The sequence below is a fragment of the Nelumbo nucifera genome, chromosome 2 (assembly GCF_055504915.1).
Source record: "Nelumbo nucifera cultivar China Antique chromosome 2, China Antique-T2T, whole genome shotgun sequence".
Lineage (NCBI taxonomy): Eukaryota > Viridiplantae > Streptophyta > Magnoliopsida > Proteales > Nelumbonaceae > Nelumbo > Nelumbo nucifera.
Window position 1 is genome coordinate 86,071,960 of NC_142650.1, and position 23,959 is coordinate 86,095,918.

At 38.7% G+C, this 23,959-nt stretch overlaps 1 protein-coding gene across 2 annotated transcripts; it reads left to right on the plus strand.

The window, feature by feature from the left end:
• Nucleotides 1-614: 614 nt before the first annotated feature.
• On the plus strand, nt 615-4,785 carry LOC104589025 (uncharacterized). Of its 2 annotated transcripts, XM_010247198.3 has the most exons (4): nt 615-733; nt 1,850-3,696; nt 3,813-3,931; nt 4,045-4,785. In XM_010247198.3, exons 2-4 carry the CDS (start codon nt 2,982-2,984, stop codon nt 4,600-4,602), a joined length of 1,392 nt encoding a protein of 463 aa, XP_010245500.1. In that variant the 5' UTR covers nt 615-733; nt 1,850-2,981; the 3' UTR covers nt 4,603-4,785. The 2 variants fall into 2 exon arrangements, with proteins under 2 accessions (XP_010245500.1, XP_088755026.1); XM_088898900.1 differs by lacking the exon at nt 1,850-3,696 and having other exon boundaries at nt 619-733.
• The last annotated feature ends 19,174 nt before the right edge of the window (nt 4,786-23,959 follow it).

Below are 23,959 nucleotides of genomic sequence, written 5' to 3' on the forward strand. Positions count from 1 at the left end.
CTGCAATACCCCTTCCTATTAGACATTGCATACCCTTAGCTCCAATTAGATTGATGTACATAAAACATTATTAGTGAATGAATAAAGTATATTATTGTTTTATGTCCTAATCGATATATTTTCTATAAATACCCATTAAACTGGATATTTGTGAAACTTGTGTTAGTTTAGAATGTTCTCAGCAGTTAGATAGATTTGGGGAGTTTATCGTGATAAGGCTGACACTGGTGTGATGCCAAACTGGTGGAGCAACTTGTCTCAGTGGTTAGGGTTAGATCACAAGCACATCTAGTGAGTGTTTAGAAGAAACACTAAATCTGGATCAATTTCTAGTTATGCAGCATAGTTGTCAAGGCGCCGCCTAGGCAACTAGGCGGTTTTTGAAGGTCGCCTTCGCCCAAACACCAGATGTTTTGTGCACTAGGTGCCCGCCGAGAGACTTAGGCGCCTGGGCGGGTGCCTAATGCATCTAAAATATTTTTTTCTACATTTAATAGTTTAAACGTTTAATATTCATTGGTTGTTGTATTTTTTTTTAAAATAAACCTGTTTCACTCTATCAGTTTAAGTATTTCGAGTTTAAGACATAGTTTATACACCAAACTAATTTCTATGTTCTTTCTTGAGAAGGGTTTTGGTTCGACTGGAGAGAGAGGAGAACCGAACAGGCGAACTATGGAAGCTCGAGGAGCCCAGCTCCATCGAACTCACACTCACACCTTAGTTCGAGCAGGTAGTTCTCTTCTTCTTCTTCAGATTTCAGAGTTTCAGTATTTTTTTTTTCTTTTTTTTTTCTCGAAAAACAAAGGCTCCGCCAGTCCTCCCTTTCTTCTTCTTCTTCTTCTTCTCCTCCTCCTCCTTTCTCTTTTCAGATTTCAGTCGAAAAACAGGGGCTCGCCACTTCGACAGTTCTTTTTTTTTTCGAAAATCAGTCCTCCTCCTCCCTTTCTAGTTTCTTCTTCTTCTTCTTCTTCTTCTTCAGATGTCAATTCAGTTGAAAAACAGGGGCTAGCCAGTCCTTTTTCTTTCGAAAAAATAGGGGCTCCGCCCCTATACTCATCAGTCCTCCTCCTCCTCCTCCCTTTCTTCAGATATCAATTCAGTCGAAAAACAGGGGCTAGCCAGTCCTTTTTTTTTCGAAAAAAACAGGGGATCCGCCCCTATACTCCTCCCTTTCTAGTTTCTTCTCTTCTTCTTCTTCTTTAATTCTTCTTCTTCTCGTTCATTTTTTTGTATCATTTCATTAATATATGTAATTATGTGAATGTGGCTGATTTTTTATGACTGAATTAAATGTCTTGAATATGAAACTTGAATCAAATGGTTATGGTTGCTTCTTCTTATCATTCCATTTTTTTTATATCATTAATATATATAGTTATAATTATGTGGCTGATTTTTTATGGCTGAATTAAATGTCTTGAATCTGAAACTTGAATCGAAAGGTTATGGCTGCTTCTTCTTCTTCTCATAATCTCATTCAATTTTTTTATATCATTAATATATATAATTATAATTGTGTGACTGATTTTTTTATGGCTGAATTAAATGTCTTGAATCTGAAACTTGAATCAAATAGTTATGGCTGCTTATTCTTGTCATTCAAATTTTTTTATGGCTGATTCAGTGATTATATGACTGATTAGTCTGAATATTTTTATTTTATTAATTATTAATTACTGAATACTAATATGTCATTGTTGATTAATTTATTAATTACTGAATACTAATCTGAAACTTGCTTTGTGAGTTTGCTTTGTTTTTATTAATTTATTAATTTATATCATTGATTCATTACTGATATGTGATTGCTAAATGCTGATTTGTTTTTCTTTTCATTAATCATTAGATAATGGCAAACGAGGCAAATCAAAACACTTCTGGATTTGGTACTAAGAATAAGGCCCAATCAAAAGATCCAGCATGGAAGTATGCTTGTTGGCATGATTTAGAGGACAAAAATGTGATTACATGTTCGTTGTGTGGAAAGATTGTCAAAGGATGAATTAAAAGAGTAAAACAACATTTAATTGGAGGATTTGGGGATGTTACCAAGTGTTCAAAAACCACAATGAGTATTGCAAAGGAGATGCAAGAATACATGTGTAAAAATAAGAGGAATAAGCCGTTAAGTGATTTTGTAGTGGAGGATAGTTATGGGCCATGGGAGCAAATGGTTTGTGAGAGAGAATCTCACCATGAAAGTAACCAACCTATGGAAGTAGGTGGCTCCATTTCAATTGGTAGGAGTTCCTAACCACCATTAAACCCCATGTTTTCACAAAAAAAGAAAGAAAATGTTAGAGGACTCATGGATGCTTTTGTGAGGCCAATTCCAAAAGAAGTGGTAGAGGCAAGGCATAAGGGGAAAATTGGGCAACTGGTGCAAACAAGCATAGAAAGCCGGTTGAAAAAGGAAGAAAGGAAAATGGTGAATGAATATGTTGCAAAATGGTTTTGTCAAGCCGGAATACCCTTCAACACAGTAAAGTTGAAGAGTTTTGAGATTATAGTAGAAGCAATTGCACAGTTTGGGTCTGGGTACAAACCTCCAAGTTACCATGAGTTGAGAGAGCCACTCTTGAAAGGGGAGGTTGAGAGAACAAAATTGCTTTACAAGGAGTATGAGGCCTCTTGGAGAACTTATGGCTGCACTATTATGTCTGATGGATGGACAGATAAGAGGCAAAGAAGTTTGATAAACTTTTTGGTGAATTCTCCTGAAGGTACTTTCTTCCTGAAATCAGTTGATGCCTCCAATGAAATCCACAATGCAACTTATTTGTATGAGTTGATTGATAAGGTCGTTGAGGAAATAAGAAAAGAACATGTGGTGCAAGTGGTTACTGATAACCACTTTGCTTATATTGCTGTAAGAGACCTTTTGAAGATAAAGAGAAAGAATTTATTTTGTACACCTCACGCTGCTCATTGTTTGGACCTCATGTTGGAGGATATTGGAGGATTGAAGTCTATCAAGAATGAATTACATTGCCAAGGAAAGACATGTGATGGCCTTTATCTGCAGACATCCTCTTCTCCTTGCTTATATGAGGGGGAAAACACAGGGGAGGGATCTTATTAGATGTGTTGTTACAAGGTTTGCCACATCATTTCTTACTTTGCAAAGCTTGTTCACTTTCAAAGAGCCATTGTGTTCTTTATTTGTTAGTGATGTGTGGAGTATAAGTAAATGGGCAAACAAACCAGAGGGTTTAAGAGTCTCAAGCACTATTCTTTCAGTAACATTTTGGAAAAATGTAAGGATTGCCCTCTTAGCTTCCCAACCAATTATGGAGGTCTTATGGTTGGTTGATGGGGATGAAAATCATGCAATGGGGTACTTCTATTTTGCAATGGAACGGGTAAGGGAAAAGATCAAAACAAATTTTGGTGAGAAAGAAAGAGAATATAAGCCCATTTTGGAAATTTTTGACAAGCATTGGAATAACTTGATGCAACATCCTTTGCATCTTGGTGGTTTCTTCCTCAATCCAGCCCTCCTTTATAAAGCAAAAGCTGAAGATGAAGCATCAATTGGGAAGTTTGAATTGGGCTTTATAGATTGTATTGAGAGGATGGTGAGTGACGTTGAAATTCAAGATAAGATCTCCCATCAAATGGAAGAATATAAGCATGCCCGTGGTGCATTTTATAAGGAAATGGCAATTAGACAACGGGAAACAAAACAACCAGGTAAGATATACCTCATTACCTCTAGAATCTTATTTTTGTTATTTTTTTGTATTGCTATCTTTGATTTTGTATTCTCTAATTTAATTTTTTCTTTATTTGTAATTTGTTCTTTGTAGTTGATTGGTGGCATACTTATGGACATTGCACACCAAACCTTAGGCGTATTGCATTATACATATTAGGTCTTACGTGCACATCTTCTGCCTGCGAGCGTAACTGGAGCACCTTTGAGCATGTAAGTAATTTTATTATTATTTTTTAATTAATTTATGAATTTTGATTATAAAAGTTAAAATATTTTCTTTTTATAATCTTCTTATTTTTGTTTATTATGAATTATGAATGTAGATTCATACCAAAAAGAGGAACAGACATGATCAAAAGAGGCTTAACGATCTTGTCTTTGTTCAATATAATCAATGTCTTCGTGAGAGGTTCTTAACAAGATGTGCAAATCCATGGCAATTTGATCCCATTTGCTTCGATGATGTTGATGAGAGTAGTGAATGGTTGACTGGAAGAGACCCATCAAATGAGCTCATTCATGAAGGTGGTGATCTCACATGGAATGAAGTGGATGAAGCAATAGGAGCAACTGAAGCTGTTGAGGGTGCAAATAGGCCATGGAGAAGTGCATATATGGTGTATACACGTACAAATAGAAGCGGAGGTAGAGGTGGTCATGGAAGAGGCGATGGTAGGGGACAAGACAAAGGAAAGAGTGTTGTGCAAGAAGAAGAAGATGAAGACTCAATGTGGGATAGAAACATTAAGGATAATGAAGATGAAGATGAAGATGAAGTTGGAGAGCTTGATGGGGAAGATGAAGACGATGTGGATGCGGATGATGTTGATTGTGTTGTTATTTATTGGAGGGGTTGCGGGCTCTTATTACCTAAATACTGAAATTAGCTAGATATTTTTCTTTATCGATCATCTATAAACTTCATGTTTTGTTAATTGTTATCCTTAATCCTTTTGTGGAAATTTTGGAGAATTGGATAAGTGCCATATGTATTTTTTGTTATGGTTTTATTCATTGCTTGATTTGGTTCCTACTTCCTAGTTCCTACTTCCTATCTACTTCCTTTAAATGCCTAGAATAAATAAATTTCAATCAAGGTATGTCTATGTCATATGTGTTTGATTTGATTACTTTTATTATTTATTCATTTATTGTAAATTTACAATGCTTTTTGTTTAATTTATCAATGATTTGTGTGTATGTGTGTGTTAAAGGAAAAGTGAGAAAAGATGTCTTTGACTCTTTGTGAATTTAAATTTGTTTTTGTATTTAACTATTTATTAATTATTACTTGATTAGTTTAGTTTTTTAGTGTAGTTGCCTTGCCTAGTTGGTTTAGACTCCTTTTTATTGATAATATTTTATATTTTTAGATTTTTATATGAAATTTGTACTCACTTGAATGATTTATAGTGTTAATAATTAGCGTACATGATTTCTAGTTAGCACATAAAACCAATAAAATGACATAGAAAAGCATATATAAAAAAACTCAATAAAACAAGCATTTTAAAATTCCAACGCCTAGGCGCCTGAGCACCCTGTGGTCACCTAGCCTCGCCTAGGCGCCTTGAAAACTATGCTTAGACCTTGGAAATAGATGGGCAAAACTGAAAAGTTACACTTAACCCCAGACTTGATTATGATACTATACTAAGTATTGGACTGAGCTACATTTGATGTGCCAACCAATGAAATCTTTCAAGAGTTAAATACCTAAGCATGTTGGGGCAATTTGGAAAATTACTTGAGTGGGTGATCATAGTGATAGGATCGACCCCTTTGTCAAACAAAGTGAATATCATGCTTTACATTTTGAAATCTAATTTGCAAAATGTATCTATATATTATTTTACTATTTTATGAAAAAGGTTTGCAAAAATTTTAATTCTAGGATCCATCCAAACAGAGAGTATGACACTATGTTTTGTAGTCAGGGAAGAGGTCCTTCCCTGTGGACAGTGTTTTGATGATTATGGGCCGGGAGGTTAGGTGTAAGAGACCATTACAAGGTTAATTACCTAATGTGATAAGTCCATTATTCTTGTGTTTTCATAGGGTGGCTGAATCAAATGATCATTTAGGTGTAAATGTTGGGCCCAAACTGAGCTCAAGATGATTGGGTCAGGGGTTCACTACCTTGAGCATCGAATTTGGCCTAACCTCTTCTAGAGGTGGGGCCGAACCCTTGTGGACTTTTGTGAGACCTTTGTGAGTCCATGTCATACAATAATAAGGCCCAAAGTGGCCATGCAACACCTTGGGACGTGAACCATTACAGAAAATGGGCTTAAGGCCCATTACTTATATGATTAGTTAAGTGATCACATTTCAATTTAAGTTGTCATGTAACTTGGGTTGAAAATAGGCATGGATATAGAGCACCTATCCTCTTAAGACGATAGTGCTTATCAATTAAAAACAGAGTCCTGATCCAAGTTTGATTTGGATAAACTCCTAATTAGATTAGGATAGTGCTCTATATAAAGGAGAAAGAGGGGAGAGTCTAATTCAGCTAATTCTCTCAACTTTCTTGTTCTCTCCTCTTCTCCCTTGCCTCCCAGAAACCCTAATTTGACTTAGCATTGTTAGGGACTGATTTCTATTATGAAGGGTCAAACGAAAGACTTTTATGGTGAAATTTGGTGGGTAGACACTTTTGGACACCTTGAATATGATGGATATTTGATTAAAGGTGTGAATTAAAAGATTTGGTTTAGATCAATGTTTTGGTTACTGGCTCACTAACCAATGAGAATGTCCAAAATGGAATCATGCTTTTTTTAGGGGAAAATGGAGTAATTTAAGTCCAAATCTGATGGGTAGTTGAATTTGAAGATTTTGGTCTTGAGATATGACTTTTTGTATAGCAAGGTTCAAAATTTCATCACGTATAAGCCTGTATCGATTGATACATATCGTATCAAGGTCTTCTCGATACGCCCCTACAGGGGGTGTATCAGGTTAGGCCATGGTTCAGAGGGTAGGCGGGACTTAAACCGACCCCTCTGAACCGATTTTGAAAAAAATAAATAAAACACAAAAAAAGGGAGAAGAGGAGAGTTTTGGGTTAATTGTAAATGTCAAATTAGAACCTTGTTGATTAGATGGTTAAACAAGGGAATTTTGGGTTAAGATATATCGTGTGGACATGACTTATGATGAGTCAAGTGAATGAATCTGATCTGAGAATGAAATAATTGATCTTGGTCTTTGAACTCTAATCATTCAGGGTCGTCAAAATGGAATCTTGGTATTTTTAAGGTGGATTGTCATAGATTAGCAGTGGGATTTTCTAGTTAATATCCTAATTGTCTTAAGGTGATGGATGCATTGGATTTGATTTTGGGGAGTCGGAATTTGAATATTACATAAGTCGGGATCATTAGAAAAGAAGTATGAACGATGGATATTTAGAGTTTAGTCATGAAAAGTAACTAAGTTATAATTTCCAAGTGTAGGGGTCAAGTCCGATCAGATGTTGATGTTAATATCTCGTGAATTATGTCAAAAGAGGCAATTTCAGGTTTTAGAAAGTCTCAAGTTGATCTAGTTGTGTTTCTAAATTTTGGGGTCTAAAAAGAGGATACAAAGTAGGATGAATGTATCGAGCAAAAATTAAGTGCTAACAATAGATATAATCCCAACTTCATAAGAAAGAGAATTAAGGTAAAAGGAAGGTGGTACAAGTTTTTTTATTAGATGCAAAATTTGCACTTATGATGAATATGAATGAGACAAAAGGTGCTAATTTTGCATTAAATGGGAGTACGAATAGATGAAAAATTGAATAGGTGCATGATTTGTATCAACTCAGATTTATATAATTATATTGCAAACAAAGACAGCCGCACGTTCCATCAAACACGTAGCAATTGCTTTTTCCTCCGTGAACATGTGGTCAAGCGTCAAGTTGACAGCATATTAATAATTAGTATACATGATAATAAATCTGTAATCTCAAATGCTTAAATAACAACTAACTTGAAAGAAATGTTTTGAGAGAGACAGAGGTTCTTCTATTTGTTCTTTTCAATTAGCATTACTTGGAACACACATATGCAAACACATGATTCTTGAAGTAAGCCGATAGAAAAAGTGATCAATGATGAATCTTGTCAGATTGAATATGGATTGATTTCTATGTTTTAATTTCTTTGGGTTTATCTCATTCAAAATAGCTCATGTGAATGAATTTTTGTTATATGGGGAAGAAAATATTAAAAACAATGCTTATTAAACTGATGTAAGTATGTACAATGAAGTAAGACCCTGACTCATGTGATTGACTCCAAGAATAGAAAGACAACTTAAGTGGTTTACTAAAAAAGAAAAAAAAAACAAAGAAAGACAACTTAAGTACTGCCTTCCTCTCCCGATCAACTAGTCCAGTTCTACTAATTATCAACACCATCTCAGATCAACTTCCAATTCAGCTCTATTAATTGCATCTGTTTTAGGGCTTGTTTGGTACATCTTTTCATGTGGTCTTTCGGCTGTTTATAAGTCGGGTAGACCAATATTCGGTCTATTCCTGTTTGGTTCACGGAAGATTTAGTCGCCAAAAGTCGGAGCATCAAAAAGATGTGAGAAGACCATTTTGGGCTGATTTCAGGAAGTTCCAAATAAAGCTTTTCACGTTTTATTCTCATACAGAAAGACACAGAATGACGTATATCTACCAAACTATCTTCGGATTGCTCAGATCTTTATGCAAAAGCTCAATACATCTTTTGACTGTTAGATCTGCCAGAAGATCTTTTCAAAAGAACTTGCCAAACAGACCCTTAATCTTTTTTGAGAAATTAGATATGACAAAAATCATCCTAGTCAGATAACCTCTTTATCTACATATTGCTTTTCTTGGGTAAGCGGTTTTGATATCACAAAAGCATCGTAGCCAAAAACTGATAACCAATCAATCATCATCATCCAATTGACAACCAACCAACTGGTATCCATTAAAATTCACGAGGGTTTGAGATTAGAGAAAATTTAATCAGATATCATACTTTTCTAGTATCACATAAATTGGCTCTTTTATTTTTTTTTTCATTGCCAAAAATTGCCACTTGTATATTGTATAGATACATGCTATGTAATGTGTGCAAGTATTAATCATTTGTGAAATATGACATTTGGATTTAACTCTTATAACATGTACTGAAATAAAGGCGAGCAGGAGCTTAGCCAAGTACATTGGTGGGGTCCCTCCCAACTATTGTTAAAACCATTATTTATATAGTAAGTATAAAGTGGGTTCTTGCCCCCCCCCCCCAAAAAAAAAATAAAAAAAAAAAAACTTGAAATTCCCATTAAAATATTAAGCATCACCCTCCATTCCCTATCTCATTTTCTTATTTAACTTCCCCTTACCAAAAAGAAGCATAAAATGGAAAATTAGAAACATATTCAAGAAATAAAATAAATTGAAATAAAAAATTGAGTGGAACAACATGAAGGTGAAATTTGAGATGGCACCAAATAGAATGAAATGACAATGTAGTGGATCGAAGGTGTAAGTACATGTAGTCCTCCATTGTCATAATTATGACAAAGATAACAAACCAGAACCACATATATATCTGCGATGAGCTCAGAAAGCCACTCCAAGCCTGCGACGAGCTCAAAAGGCTATCTTAAACCCGTTGTAAGTACAGGTAGCTCACCTTCATAGAATTTACAATTGAAATCGTAGAGCAATATTACGAACAATGCCTAGAGCACCAGAATGACCAACGAACCTCTGTAATAGCACGACAACACTCCATAGAGGTAACACAACACTTACGAACTTGCAATGAGCATAAAACACCACCCAGGATCCGCGGTAAGTGTAGAATGCTACTCGAGACCCGCGATGAGCATAGAGTACTATCCGAAACATGCGATGAGCATAAAATGACATCACAAGCCTGTGATGGACCCAATACGCCACCAGTACCCTATGATGAGCAAAAAATAGTAGTTTACACCGTGATAAATTAAACTATGAATAAAGCCAAAGCCGGCAATATGTATTCACAAGCAACTCACACTCCATATAGTCGTAGCTTTCCATGACAAAATGTTCCAAAAATGACTTATAGAGACATTTGAACACATCAGCTGAATGAAAGTCCCGACATGTGAAAGCAAAAGAACCCATGAAGGGGTGTAGCCAACACGTGCTATACGAGAATCCTTAGCGAAAGGAAACTCTATCCCTAGAAGAGTTTTCCTAGACATGTTGCAAAACCTTAATGGAATTCACTTGATAACTGATATGAGGATAAAGATCCCATTTCCTAATAAAGAACAGTCTCTTTTGGGATCTTCTCCTAATAGCATCGGGATCCCCTCTATAAAAAGAGGGACAACCCTCCTCCCAAATCAAACACTACCATATAACCTTAATCCTAGGGTTTCTCAGAGGAGGTCTCTCTCACTCTGTCTCTCTCTCTCTCTCAATCCTTCCTACACTCTTCTCCCACCATCCTCTACAACTATTATTCTCTCTCACATTTTCTCTTTCCAGCCGTCTTCTCCAAACCTTCGGAGGCTTGACCAAGCCATGGTGAACATAGAGTCTATGGAACCTACATGTGAATCTCTAGTTATGCTTTAGATCTATGGGGAATATAGCGTTTCTAATGTTCATGTCATCAGATATCAGCTTCACCATGATCCATTCATGATTGTCTGTTTGTCTTGTTCCAATTTTTGGGTTGGAACCATCAATCTTTAAGAAGGAAGATATGTCACCAAAGTCCTCTCAACCACAGATAACCTACCTTTTTTTTTGTAGAACTGCATGACTTGATCTCATCGTAGCCATCTCAAAACTTAAAAACGCTCCCCTTCTTGTGGACGCCCTCTGTTTGTACCGTCGGATTCCAATATCGCGATCACCAAGTATTAGATTTCCGATTTGCAATATTTCTTATTCGTGTCTGAGATTGGTGCTCGGCTATGACAAGATTGATCAATGAAGATTAAGGTCAGCTGAGACATGATCGATTAATGAGGATCAAGACGGGATTTTCACAGCAGCCATGGTTTTACTGGTAACATACCTTAGAGAAGAGTTCCGAAGGTGCTGATTCCTCTACTCAAACTTATTATCTGTCATAGTAAGAATCAGGTAAGGTCTGCAGCCCAAAGAATATTTTCTTCGCTATGATCCGAAGATTAGAAGTATTACTTTACTAAACTCATGAAAGAAATCATAAGTGTATATGTAAAGAAATAGAGGAACATTAAATTGATCTCTATCATATCGAATTTGAGACTTCTTTTATAAACCTGAATTCTGATTTGTCCTCTCTAGTTGAAATGGTCGAGGCTTGCAATTGTTTTTTTCTTTTCAAACCTCTAGTTTTATCAGTTTCTTTTTGGCTCTATCCCTGTTGAAATAAGTCTTTGATATATGATGAATCTTCTAATCCTTTAGTCTTTTCTCTCAAATGGCTCTCAACAAGGGGACCGCGATTCTCAAAACTCAACCACCAAGTTGTGTAAAGCTCCATGGTTAGAAAGAAACTTTTCATCGCAATGCACCTCCAGCATTACCCTCTATAAAGAATCGAGCCCCCTGTTTGAGATCTTGCCTCATGATGATAAAATACTTAGAGTACAGATTTTAGGATATGTCGAAACCATCCACCGTAGCCTGGAAATATTAGAGGTAGGAGTCATTTGCTAACTTGAATCATCACCAAACTATGACATAAGCCTCATCCAAAATCGGTTCCTAGTCACTAAATTCATCGTTCCCATCTTGCCTCTTGTCACCAACATCCGTGATCATATTCTCTTGCGATGGTGTAGTGCCATACGCGATCTCTTTTCCTTTTTATGCATTCTTGAACCAGATTTTGTTGAAGTTTCCTCCTGCCTTCCCTTTCTTACAATCCTTCAATCAAAATATATTCCGGTGATATTCAAACACCAAATCATTATCTATTATAAACTTACTAACAAAAATTAAATTCTTTGTCAAAGAACATGATAAATATTCTTCAATTCAAATTGATGCTCATTACAAATTAGAGAAGAAGAACTAATACTTTTAATTGTTAAACCTTCTCCATTACCAATTTTTACTTTATCTGTACCTAAAAATTCAAACTTATTTTATAAATTGTCAGCACTAGGAGTCATGTGATGTGTTGCTTCACTATTAGGAAGGGTCAAAATTAGAACTTGAGATATTGAAAAATGACATACCACTATGAAAAGTAGCAGGATTTGTAGAACTGTAATTACTCTACCCTTAATAAGAGATATCATTTATAGATTTTTAGAGCACCATGTCCTCATTTATTACATAGATGACACATAATTGAGCTGCCTCTACCTCATCCTTGTCCTTGTCTAGGCTAGTTGCCATGCCCCTACCTCTTCCATAATCATAATTCCCTCTATTTTGAATTTACAAATTTGGATACATTTTGAAATATATTATGAAAATAGTAAGTGAGACTTTTTTTGGACCAAATTGTCCATTCTCATCGAATCGAGAAGGGAGGTGGAAGTTATTATTCATCATCTTCCTCCTCTTGAATATTGAATCAAAGCATCTCTGGTTGTTATTTTGACTTTTAACCATGATGTTGTCAAAAGTCACCATTTGCTCATTTAGGTCTATACAATAACAAAAAAGGAAATCATTTAACTAGAAATTGAATCCCAAGCTTAATTCCAGTTTTGATGATGATGGTTCATCCATTACATGAGTTCTGAAAACACTACAATAGTTTTTAGCCTTGGATTCTCATAATCAAGACTTAAAGAAAATGGAGAATACTTGCAATGACAACAATCACATTTCCAATATTGGGAGTAAGGATAAGTTACCCTCATAACGGGATAACCACCTCAGTTGTATGATAAGAGCAAAACTCTATTTATTATCTATACTCTGTTCCTTATCTGTATATCTATCCAAATACATGTATTTGTATTCCAACTAGACCAGCTTGTCCTTGGATGGATCATCTCTTCTCTCATTGAAGGCATTGTACCTCAAGTGATTAGTTTAACTTCAGCAGTAGAGGTATGGAAAGCTTTAGCTGCAACATATTCTACTATTTCTCATTCACGAGTGTTACAACTCAAAAGGCAATTACAATATATTAAGAAAGGATCTCATTCTATCTCAGAATATGTAAAAAGTTAAAGGCTATGGTGACAATTTGGCTTCTATATCTGAGTCAATCTCTAAATAAGATCTTATTCTTTATATTATATATCTTTGGACTAGGACCTGAATATGAATCCATCATTACTGTTATTACTAACAGACCTAATTTTGAAACTTTAACTATCAATGATATACTTGGATTATTGTTGAATCATGAGGCATGGTTGGAGCAGCACAAGCAACCCATTTATGAAAATAGTCCATTAGCAAATCTTGTAGAAAATTTCAATAATAACAGGTCAAAGAACTCGTGGAATCAAAAACCATTTAATGGCCATGGTGGTTTTCCTCAAACACATGGTTGTGGTCATGGTGGCAGAGGTCGTAATGGTAATCCAAATCCTTCCAATACATCTAGTGGCAGAGGCAATGGAGGCGATCGAGGCAAAGGTGGTACGCCCTCCATTGTTTGTCAGGTTTGCAGCAAGCCGGGTCATGGCATATTAACCTGTAGAAGTCATTATGACCTTTCATATCGAGAGGAACAACAATTGAATTCTACTGAGCCTGCAGCATATCACACTGGAATGAGTTCTGAATTCAATCCCACTTGGTACCCAAATTCAGGTGCCACGCATCACCTCACTCAAGACTTAGAAAATTTGCAGAACAAGTCTGAGTATTCTGGTCCTAATCAAGTAACCATTGGTAACGAAACAAGTTTGAGATTTCTGAGTATTGGATCATCTTCTCTTCAGTATACTCATCATAGTTTTGCACTGCATAATATATATCATGTGCCACATATTACAAAGAACTTGCTATCAGTGAGTCAGTTCACAAAGGATAATGAACACTTCTTTGAGTTTCATCGTGACTGTTTTCTTTTGAAGGATTATACAAGGAGAGTTCTATTCGAGGAACTAGTAGAGATGGGTTATATCAATTTCCTAGTACTGCTCAAGTCAAGAATAAAGTTGCAGTGTTTGTTGGAGAATGTACAACCTTTTTGGGATGGCACCAATGATTGGGACATGCAACCTTCAAAGTTGTGAGTCAATTCATTTCTAAGTATGGGTTATCATATACAAGTAAGATTAGTCAATTTGTTTGTCAGCCTTGTCAAATGAGCAAAAGTCATAAACAACATTTGTCAGTTTCCACTTATGGTTCTAAGGGTCCATTAGACTTGGTCTATTCAAATGTTTGGGGACCAGTCTCAATTTATTCTAATAAAGGATTTCATTATTATGTAATCTTTATGGATGATTTTTCCAAATTCTCCTGGCTATTTCCTATTGCCAAGAAGTCTGAAGTTATGGATGTGTTTGTGCATTTTAAACGTCACGTAGAGTTGTTATTCTCAACTAAAATCAAGAGCTTCCAATCCGATTAGGGCGGAGAGTATTGGAAATTATCCCAATTTTTTGACTCATAAGGAATTCTCCATAGATTATCCTATCTACATACACATGAACAAAATGGTGTCATTGAAAGGAAACATTGACACTCATCAAATCAACACTCTCTCTACTGGCTTCCTCGTCTTTCCTGTTTTCCTTTTGGGCTGATGCAATTGAAACTTCCATGTATCCAATTAATAGATTGCCCACTCAAACACTCCAGGGTTTCTCTCCAAATGAAGTTTTGTTTCAATGACCACCAGATTATTCATTCATTCAAATCTTCGGTTGCACATGCTATCCTCTCTTGTGACCCTACAATCATCATAAATTTCATTTCGTTCTTAGCAATGCATCTTTATTGGTTACAATTGGACCCACAAAGGTTACCGGTGTTATCATGTGGCTAGTGGATGGGAATATATTTGTCATGTACATCTTTATTGGTTACAATTGGGCCCACAAAGGTTACCGGTGTTATCATGTGGCTAGTGGATGGGAATATATTTGTCATGTAGTTTTTGATGAGGAATGCTTTCCCAGTATCTCAGACCATACTACTACCGCTACTATTACTAATGGTGAGTGTTCTTCTATAGGTTATATATTTGCTCCCTTGCATGTGCATGCTTCTAGATCGTCACATCTCCCATCTACATCTCCTTCCACTCCCGAACTAAGGGCTGATTGCTCTTCACCGATTTCTCCAATTGATATAGCCTCCCTTGTCATATGACTTGAACCAATTGTCTCATCCACATCAGCATCAAATGCTTTTGTGACTATCTCATCTTCTACTACTCCTCCCATTCACACTCGAGCAATCCAGGAGTTCTCCAGCTGTATCAACACCTTAGCATCGATGAACTCATATAATGATCACTAGGTCCATGAGTTCTATAACATCCCTTGCTAAAGTTTCCTCTCGAAATCTTACTCTTGAAGCTTTAGTTGCAGACATCATTCCTTCTTAGATTGAACCATCTACATATTCATAAGCTACTAAGGATCATAACTCGCTCCATGCTATGAAACAAATATGATGGCATTGGTGAGCAATCATACATGGCATTTGGTACCATATCATCTAGGAATGAATGTAATAGAACCAAGTGGATCTATAAAATAAAGAGGAAGAGTGATGGATCTATTGAGCGCTCCAAGGCTCGCCTTGTTGCTCAAGGATTTACACAAGTTCAAGGTGTAGACTTCTTTGATACTTTCAGTCCGGTTGTAAAACCGATTAGCACTTGCAATTTCACATGGATGGGAAATATGTCAGTTGGATATAAACAATGTGTTCTTAAATGGAATAGTGGAAGAAGATATTTTTGTTTAACAACCTAAAGGATTTGAGGACCCAACACGACCCACTCATGTTTGCAAGTTGCAGAAGACTCTCTATGGCCTTCAGCAAACTCCACGGGCCTGGTTTTCATGTCTTAACAATTGTCTCACTACACTCGGCTTCAGATGCTTCCAAGCTGATCCCTCACTCTTCATATATTGTAAGAACAAGCTCTCTATTTTCATATTAGTTTATGTTGATGACATTGTGGTTATGGGATCTTCTTCCTCTATTGTTTCACAAGTGATTGCCTCTCTCTCCAACACATTTGCCTTAAAGGATCTTGGCAGACTTCACCACTCTTTGGGCATTGAAGCTTTCCATACTTCTCATGGTTTATTCTTATCTTAATGTCAGTATATTGTTGATCCACTTCGGCGTACTCATTTGGGGTATCAAACCAGTTGTCTCACCCATGCCATCCTCTTACAAGCTTTCCAAGGTGATGGGAAGTGCATTGTCAGATCCTATAGAATATCGGAGCATTGGGGCCTTACAATATGTAACCATTTGTAATGAGTATTGGAAATTATCGCAATGAGTAGAACTTGTATGCTCAAAGCATAAGTAGTAGTTGATAGTTAAAAGATTACAAAATTATTTATATACAAAGAATGGAATAATAATTAAAAGGGTAAATTGTTGAAACCTCCCCTAAAGTTTCTGGTTGTTGCTGAAACCTTCCTTGAAGTTCGGTAATTGAAATCACCTCCCCTGAACTTTCTTACATAGCTACAAATAGACCCCCTTTGTTAGAATCCCCTAAAAAGAGGCATGAAAATGTGCAAACTACCTATGCAATTACTTTTGACAAAAATGTTTATTTTCTAAATTTTCTCTTCATATGAATGACTAGCCCAAACCCCTTCAATCTCTTTTGCTAAAATAGATATATTTTCCAAATTTACCTTGCATATCAATCTCTTAGAGGTAAAGATACAACTTTAAATTCTTCTTTCTTTGTTGTTTATAAAGTTTGTATTGTTTTTCTTATGTAGAACCCAGCTTCAATAGTAATTGCATAGACATTTTGGACATTTTTGTGTCAATTATAATAGAAGGGGTCTACATGCAATTGTGTCAAAAAGTTAAGGGGAAGATTCAACAATTTACCCTAATTAAAAATGAAAGAAAAGAATAGGTAGTTTTCTATTTACATCATTTCCTAAATGAATAGTTGCCTCCTGAGATTTCCAGTCCTAGAGAGTTGCCCTCCTTGGAGATTTCCAATCCTACAGAGTTGCCTCTCTTAGAGCTATCCTTTTCAACACTAGTTGATGCATGGCTTTCTTAAATAGTTGTTATTATCGAAGAGCCAGCTAGGTAGCTAAATGGATCCACCCATAAAAAAGTTCTTTTCTATTTTTCGGTAAACATAGGAGGAGCTACACAATATGTGGGCTACATTGGCCCCACAAATCACCCCAAGAAATAGCAACTAAGGCCCAAGTGAGATGATCATTCCAAAAGGATAAAGGAGCATATGAATATGAAAGAGCTTCTCTCATTGTCCAATCCGCAGCTTGGTTAGCTTCCTGGTAGATATATTGATACTCCACTCCACAACACAGCAACTTACTAAACTTCCAATATTCTTCCAAGATTGTTCTTAGTCTCCATGAAAAATCAGTCTTCTCGACTTCAGGCATGAGATGACTAGAAGAGTCTCCCCTTTGATTAAAATTGGATGATCCCTATAATTCAAATTCATGTTATGGGCTTCCCACGCAGCCCAAGCTTCTGCCAAATTGATGGAGGTATAAGCTCTTAGTTCCAAGGTTTTTCCAAATACATCTTTGACAACACATGAAATAGCTCAAGAACCATAATCAGTCGAGATGCATCAAAATTAATTTTAATCTCATCACCTTTATGGCACTTTCAAATAATATTCTTCCAATTATTTCTATTGTCCATTTCTCCAACCGGGTTGCAGCTATTTTGACCATCCAAAAACATATTAAATGCCCATTCAAGAATAAGACCTGGGTTAGCACATTTGTTATTAAAAGTTTTATTATTTCTATTTTTCCATAAAAACCAGAGAATTATGGAACTTTTTTCCCTAATTTGATACTATTTTCTCCAAGCTTATCCAATTTTCCTACTAGATTCTAATATTATTATATATCATTCTCATCCGACCCAACTAAGGAATTATTTGTAGCCATCATCCATACTTGTTTTGCAAATGGGCATCTATTAAATATGTGATCCACATCCTCAACATCCCCACATAGGCTGCAAGCACCATCAATTTGGAAACCTTTATCCATCAAAAACTTTTTTGTGGGAAGCCCTATAATTAAGAAGAAAGATAATTAGAATGGTTGTATTTTGGGGTGATTCTAAGCCTCCACACTTTGTAGACTAAGATGGTGTTTGGAAGCGTGGGTGATGTTTTGGACCGATTTTCAAGAAAAAATGCCCATGCTTCCAATACCCATTTTTTCACAAAAAACGCTTTGATTTTATTTGAGAGTATTTCTTCCACGTAGGCAGTGAGCAACACTATGCTGTTTGGTAAGGTGATTTTCATCACCGTTTTTCATGTATGTTCTGACAGGTAAGCACAACATAGGATATACATAATCGCCAATCAATCAACCGTTGGGGCAACGGTTCATCGATGCATGAAACATCAAATTTGATATTTCATGCATCGGTGGGCTCCTGATTTACAAAGCATGCCCATGGTTCAAGCATTTTTTAAAAAAATGCGTGAACAAAACAATTATATATATAAGCGTTTGTTGAAACACCTATGTGGATCCAACGTGGCACCATTTTTCATGCATCAGTGGGGTCCTGATTTACAAAGCATGCCCATGGTACAAGCATTTTTTCAAAAAATGCGTGAACAAAACAATCATATATATAGGCGTTTATTGAAACACCTATGTGGATCCAACATGGCACCGTTTTTCAGAAGAACGGCTAGGGTTCCAAACATCCCCTAAGGGATCATACTCCCCATTACTCCCATTTACTAGGAAAGCTTCATCATATGATGATTTGATAGTGAAAGAGCCCTTCGGCCGGGTTTAGACGCCAAATTATCCAATCCCAAGTATTATCTAAAGGGATGGGAATAGGATTAATTTTAAACCAGCAAGAGGGAATCAAAGACTAAATATTTTCCTCTTACCAAACTTTTCTTTCATGATCTATAACATCATAAACTCTTAGATCATCATTAGCAATGCTATTCATTGGCACCACTTCACTATGAGCGGTATCATCCATCCACCTGTCATTCTAAAAATTGATAGTCGATCCATCCCCAACTGTCACTTCGATATCCCTCAACTTGAACACAGAGATTTTGGTTTTGGTTCAATATTTTTCATCCTAATTTTGTTATGTTTGCATCATTGACCCTGATGAATCGATTTTTATTGATGTATCGATTTTTTGGCTAAGTACCTCATCATTTGGTCTGCTTCCATGTGGCCAATGGCTCAGGCCGAAGTGGAGAACTTTGGCTGCCAAGCTGAGTTGAGCTGGGCAGGCTAGATGGCGAGCTGACTATAGTGTCGAGCTGCCTGTGAGGTGCTGGGCTGACCAGGTGGTGAGCTGCTTGTGAGGCCTAGGCTGACCAGGTGTAGGGCTGCCTGTGAGGTGCCGAGCTGCCTGGTGATGAGCTGGATTGATGAGCTTCGTTGCTCTTTAGAGACCTGCAAGGAACCAAATGTCAGAGGACCCAAGGTGGCTAACCCGGCGAGATCGCTCTGATGCTTAAGTCAGTACTCTCATAGTAGAGTGCGAGATAAAAATCACAAAGTCTGAGAGCTAGAACTTTCTTACTTGCTTGCTTGCTTTCCATTGGGGTTGGTGCCTTTATATAGGCATTGTTTGGCGTGGGTTTCATGCACCATATCCGAGATTTCAATGAGGTCGTCTAAGTGGTTCGAGATTCTTGGAGGTAACTGCCATGCACGTTGACCACCCTCCGGATTGTTCGGCACGTGGGCCAACTTCCAAGGATCATGGGAGTATTAGGATATGCATGCCGAATTTGTCGGTGAGCACGTCTCCCAGGCTACCAACTCGTGCCTGTGTCAGGCCGCCAGGTCGCACCAGGGCCAGGCCACCAGGTCGCGCCTGGGCCGCCAGGTGGGACACCATCAACTTGGCTAAGGTAAGTTGTTGCCAAAGTGGTTCCGAGTGTCACCTAGTTGTTCCGAGGTGCCATGTGTCACAATGTCATTGGAGATCCAAATCCGCCCTCATCATTTGCCCCCTACTCCCGAGCCGAAAGTAATTTGGCGAAGGGAGTAGAATTCTCCTTTTGGCCCGGAATGAATAATTCGATGAGCTTGTAAGCATCATTTCAAGTCCTTAGGCTCTGGGAGCGAATCGCAGTCCGCTCCTTGATTTTGCCCATGCCGAAGAGGCGATTGGGTCTTATATGGTGAGGAGGTCTTCGCTAGTTCGGTATTTTGACCCTTAGGCTCAGGGAGCGACTCGTAGTCCACTCTCCTTACCCTTGATTTTTCCCATGCCGAAGAGGCGACAAGGTCTTATGTGCCCATGCCAAGGAGGCGACTGGGACTTGTATGCCCATGCCGGGGAGGCGAGTGGGACTTATGTGGTGCCGAGGTCTTTTATCAGATCGACACTTTAGCCCTTAGGCTCTGGGACAGACTCATAGTCCACTCCTTGATCTTTGATTTTGCCCATGCCGAAGAGGCGACTGGGTCTTATGTGGAGACCGAAGTCTTTTATCAGCTCGCTAGTTCGTACCTGGGCCAAGACGCCAGGTCAACGCCCGTGCCAAGCCGCCAGGTCGCGCTTGGGCCAGGCTGCGCCAAGGCGGTGCCTATGCCAAGCTGCCAACTCACGCCAGGGCCAGGCCGCTAGGTTGCGCCAGGGCCAGGTCATACCAAGGCCAGGCCGCGCCGGGGTGGCGCCTGTGCTAGGTCGCGCCTGTGCCAGGCCGCCCCTGCACCAGGCCGCGTTTGGGCTACGGCTCCACTGCATCAGCCTCGTTAGTGACGTTGGTTACCCACTCCTATAAGAAGCAACTAGGAGCTCGACCTACGGGGGCAGCACTACTAACTTTAGGTCACCAGCTCGCACGGGAGTCTTGGAAGGCTCGACCGGTAGGGGCATCCATGCAGTGTTGGCCGCCTACTCCCGCGGAAGCCACTAAGAGCTCATCTTTGTAGAGGGTACCTCATGAAGTGGGCTGATGAGGCTTTATCCAAGTTGAAATAAAGTTCGTAGAGCTGCTTAGTCTGTTGGCCATCAACTTCCTACATAGTCTTTGAGTTCATAAAAAATGGAAACTAAAAAGTGAGAGCTTTTAGTAGATCTTAAAGTTTTGGAAGAAGAGGACTTAGCCATTCAGAGGATGAGAACTTAGCTTTTTGTAATGTTTCCCACAGATGGCTCCAATTGATGAATCGATTTTTGTTGATGTATTGATTTTTTGGCTAAGTACCTCGTCATTTGGTCTGCTTCCAAGTGGCCAATGACTCAGGCCGAAGTGGAGAACTTTGGCTGCCGAGCTGATTCAAGTTGGGTAGGCTAGATTGTGAGCTTACTATAGTGCCAAGCTGCTTGTAAGGTGCCGAGCTGCCTAGGTGCCGAGTTGCCTGTGAGGTGTTGGGCTGACCAGGTGGCAAGCTGCCTGTGAGGCGCCGGGCTGACCAAGTACAGGGCTGTCTATGAGGTGTCGAGCTGCCTGGTGACGAGCTGGACTGATGAGCTTCGTTGCTCTTTAGAGACCTGCAAGGAACCAAATGTCAGAGGACCCGGGGTGGCTAACCCGACGAGGTCGCTCCAATGCTTAAGTCAGTACTCTCATAGTAGACTGCGAGCTAAAAATCACAAAGTCTAAGAGCTAGAACTTGCTTGCTTGCTCGCCATTGGGGTTGGTGCCTTTATATAGACATTGTTTGGCGTGGGCTTCACACACCATATCTGAGATTTTTGCGAGGTCGTCTAAGTGGTTCGAGATTCTTGGAGGTAACTGCCATGCACGTTGACCACCCTCTGGATCGTTCAGCACGTGGGCCAACTTCCAACGATCATGGGAGTATTAGGATATGCATGTCGAATTTGTCGATGAGCACGTCTCCCTGGCCGCCAGGTCGTGCCTGTGCCAAGCTGCCAGCCCGTGCCTGTGCCAAGCTGCCAGCCCGTGCCTGTGCCAGGCTGCCAGTTCGTGCCTGTGCCAGGCTGCCAGCTCCCGCCAGGGGCCAGGTCGCGCCAATGCCTGGCTGCTAGCTTGTGCCTGTGTTAGGCTGCCAGCTCGCGCCAGGGCCAAGCCGCTAGGTCGCGCCTGTGCCAGGCCACGCTTGGGCCACCAGGTGGGACACCATCAACTTGGCTAAGGCAAGTTGTTGCCAAAGTGGTTCCGGGTGTCACCTAGTTCTTCCGAGGTGACATGTGTCACAATGTCATTGGAGAGCCAAATCTGCACTCATCAGACCCATCTCAAGTTTTTAATTCCCAAACCTCCCCACCTCTTAGGGGCACAAATTCTCTTCCATCCCATCGAAATTAAAGGCTACCTCTCATTCTTATTTGACCAAATAAATGATCTATGACTCTTATTTAAATCTCTAATGATATTTTTCGGACTTCTAAAGAATTCATGATAAATTGAGGCATTATATTTGAAACCAAATTCACAAGAGTCATTCTCCCTGCATAGGATAGAGTTTTCTTTTCACAATTTTCTATTCACTTTGTCCATCAAAATATAAAAGTAGATTTTGTAACTCTTCCCATCAATAGCGGGGCTCCTAGATAAATATTATATTTGGATTTAAGGGGAACCCTTAGCATCCTTGCCGTAATTCTTTTTCGTGGCTTTAGGTCAATTGAGAATTTTTGCCAATAAAAGTTTTTGTTACCCGCTAATAAGGCAACATTATCCTTCTTGTGTGAATGCTCATTGATTTTTCACTTCGATTTTTTATATGATAGATAATTAATACATTTAGGTTTAATAATTTCACTTTGATTTTTCACTTTGATTTTTTCACTTTGATTTTTCACTTTGTTAGACAGTTTTGTATGCCCTTAGCTCCAATCAGTTTTGATGTGCTTTTGACATTTAATGTAAATGAATAAAGTGCATGTTTGATTCATGTTGTGTGATATGTTTCTGTGTAAGACCCTTAAACTGGACACTTAATGAGACTTGTGTTAGTTTAGAATGTTCACAGCCGTTGGATAAGTCTGGGGAGATTTATCCTCCCAAGGCTGACACTGGTGTGCTGCCAAATGTTGGGGTGGCCTGTCACAGCGCCAGGGTGAGACCCAAGGCACATGCAGTGTAGGATTACATGAATCTTTGAATCGGACCATATTTCTAGTATTGCCCTGGACCTTGGAGATTGATGGGCAAAACTGGAAAGTTACACCTGACCCCTATACTCGATTATGATACTGCACTAGGTGGCAGATTGGGTTATCTTTGATATGCCAATCAGTGAGATCCTCAAAGGGGGTCAAAACCTGGGTATGATGGGATGGTTCATGAACCCATCTGAGTGGCTGATCATAGTGACGGGATCAGCCCCTTTGTCGGACAAAGGTAATGATCGGGGATGCACTCTCTCTGATGGAAGCCAAACTTCCGACAATTGATTTCAATCGCTGGAATTTTGTTTTGCAAAATTTATATATAAGATATATAGATATGTACGGTTTCAAAATGTTTGCAAATGGTTTTAATTCTTGGGATCCATATGAGGAGAGAGTGCAACACTGTTCCTTGCAGCCGAGGGAGAGGTCCTTTCTTGTCGGGCAGTGATTGATCATTATGGGCTGAGAGGTTGAGTGTAAGGCCATTTAGGGTTGTACCTGATGGGCTAATCTTGCATATGCCCATAGTCCCTGTGTTTTTATAAGATGGCTTGGCCCAGGGACCACTTAGTGTAAGTGTTGGGCCCATAGAGTCCATGTGGTGGGCTCAGGGGGTTCACTGGGCTCTCTAGTGAATTTGGCTAGGCCTTGTAACAAAGGCTGGGCTGAACCCATGTGGCTGATGTGTAGATCAATGCTTGGGTCCCACGTCATACAAAGAAGCCCAACTGGGCAGCAGTTTGGAAGCCTATTGAGCACTTAATACATATTGGGCCTAAAGCCCATTTCAAACTGGGCTGATTTGATCAGTCACTTAAAGGGGCGGATCTGAGATTAGGTTAAGCCAAAAAGGATTGGGTCTTGACCCTATCCACTCATTGAGACCAAATTCAAATTAGGATTTGAATCTGGTAATCTCCTGATAAGATCAAGAGTGGGCTGATCTAATCTGCAGATAGGATTAAGAAGACTCATTATCCAAATACAGATTTGGATTAGGATAACTCCTAATGAGATTATGAGGTTTCTTAATCCCTAAG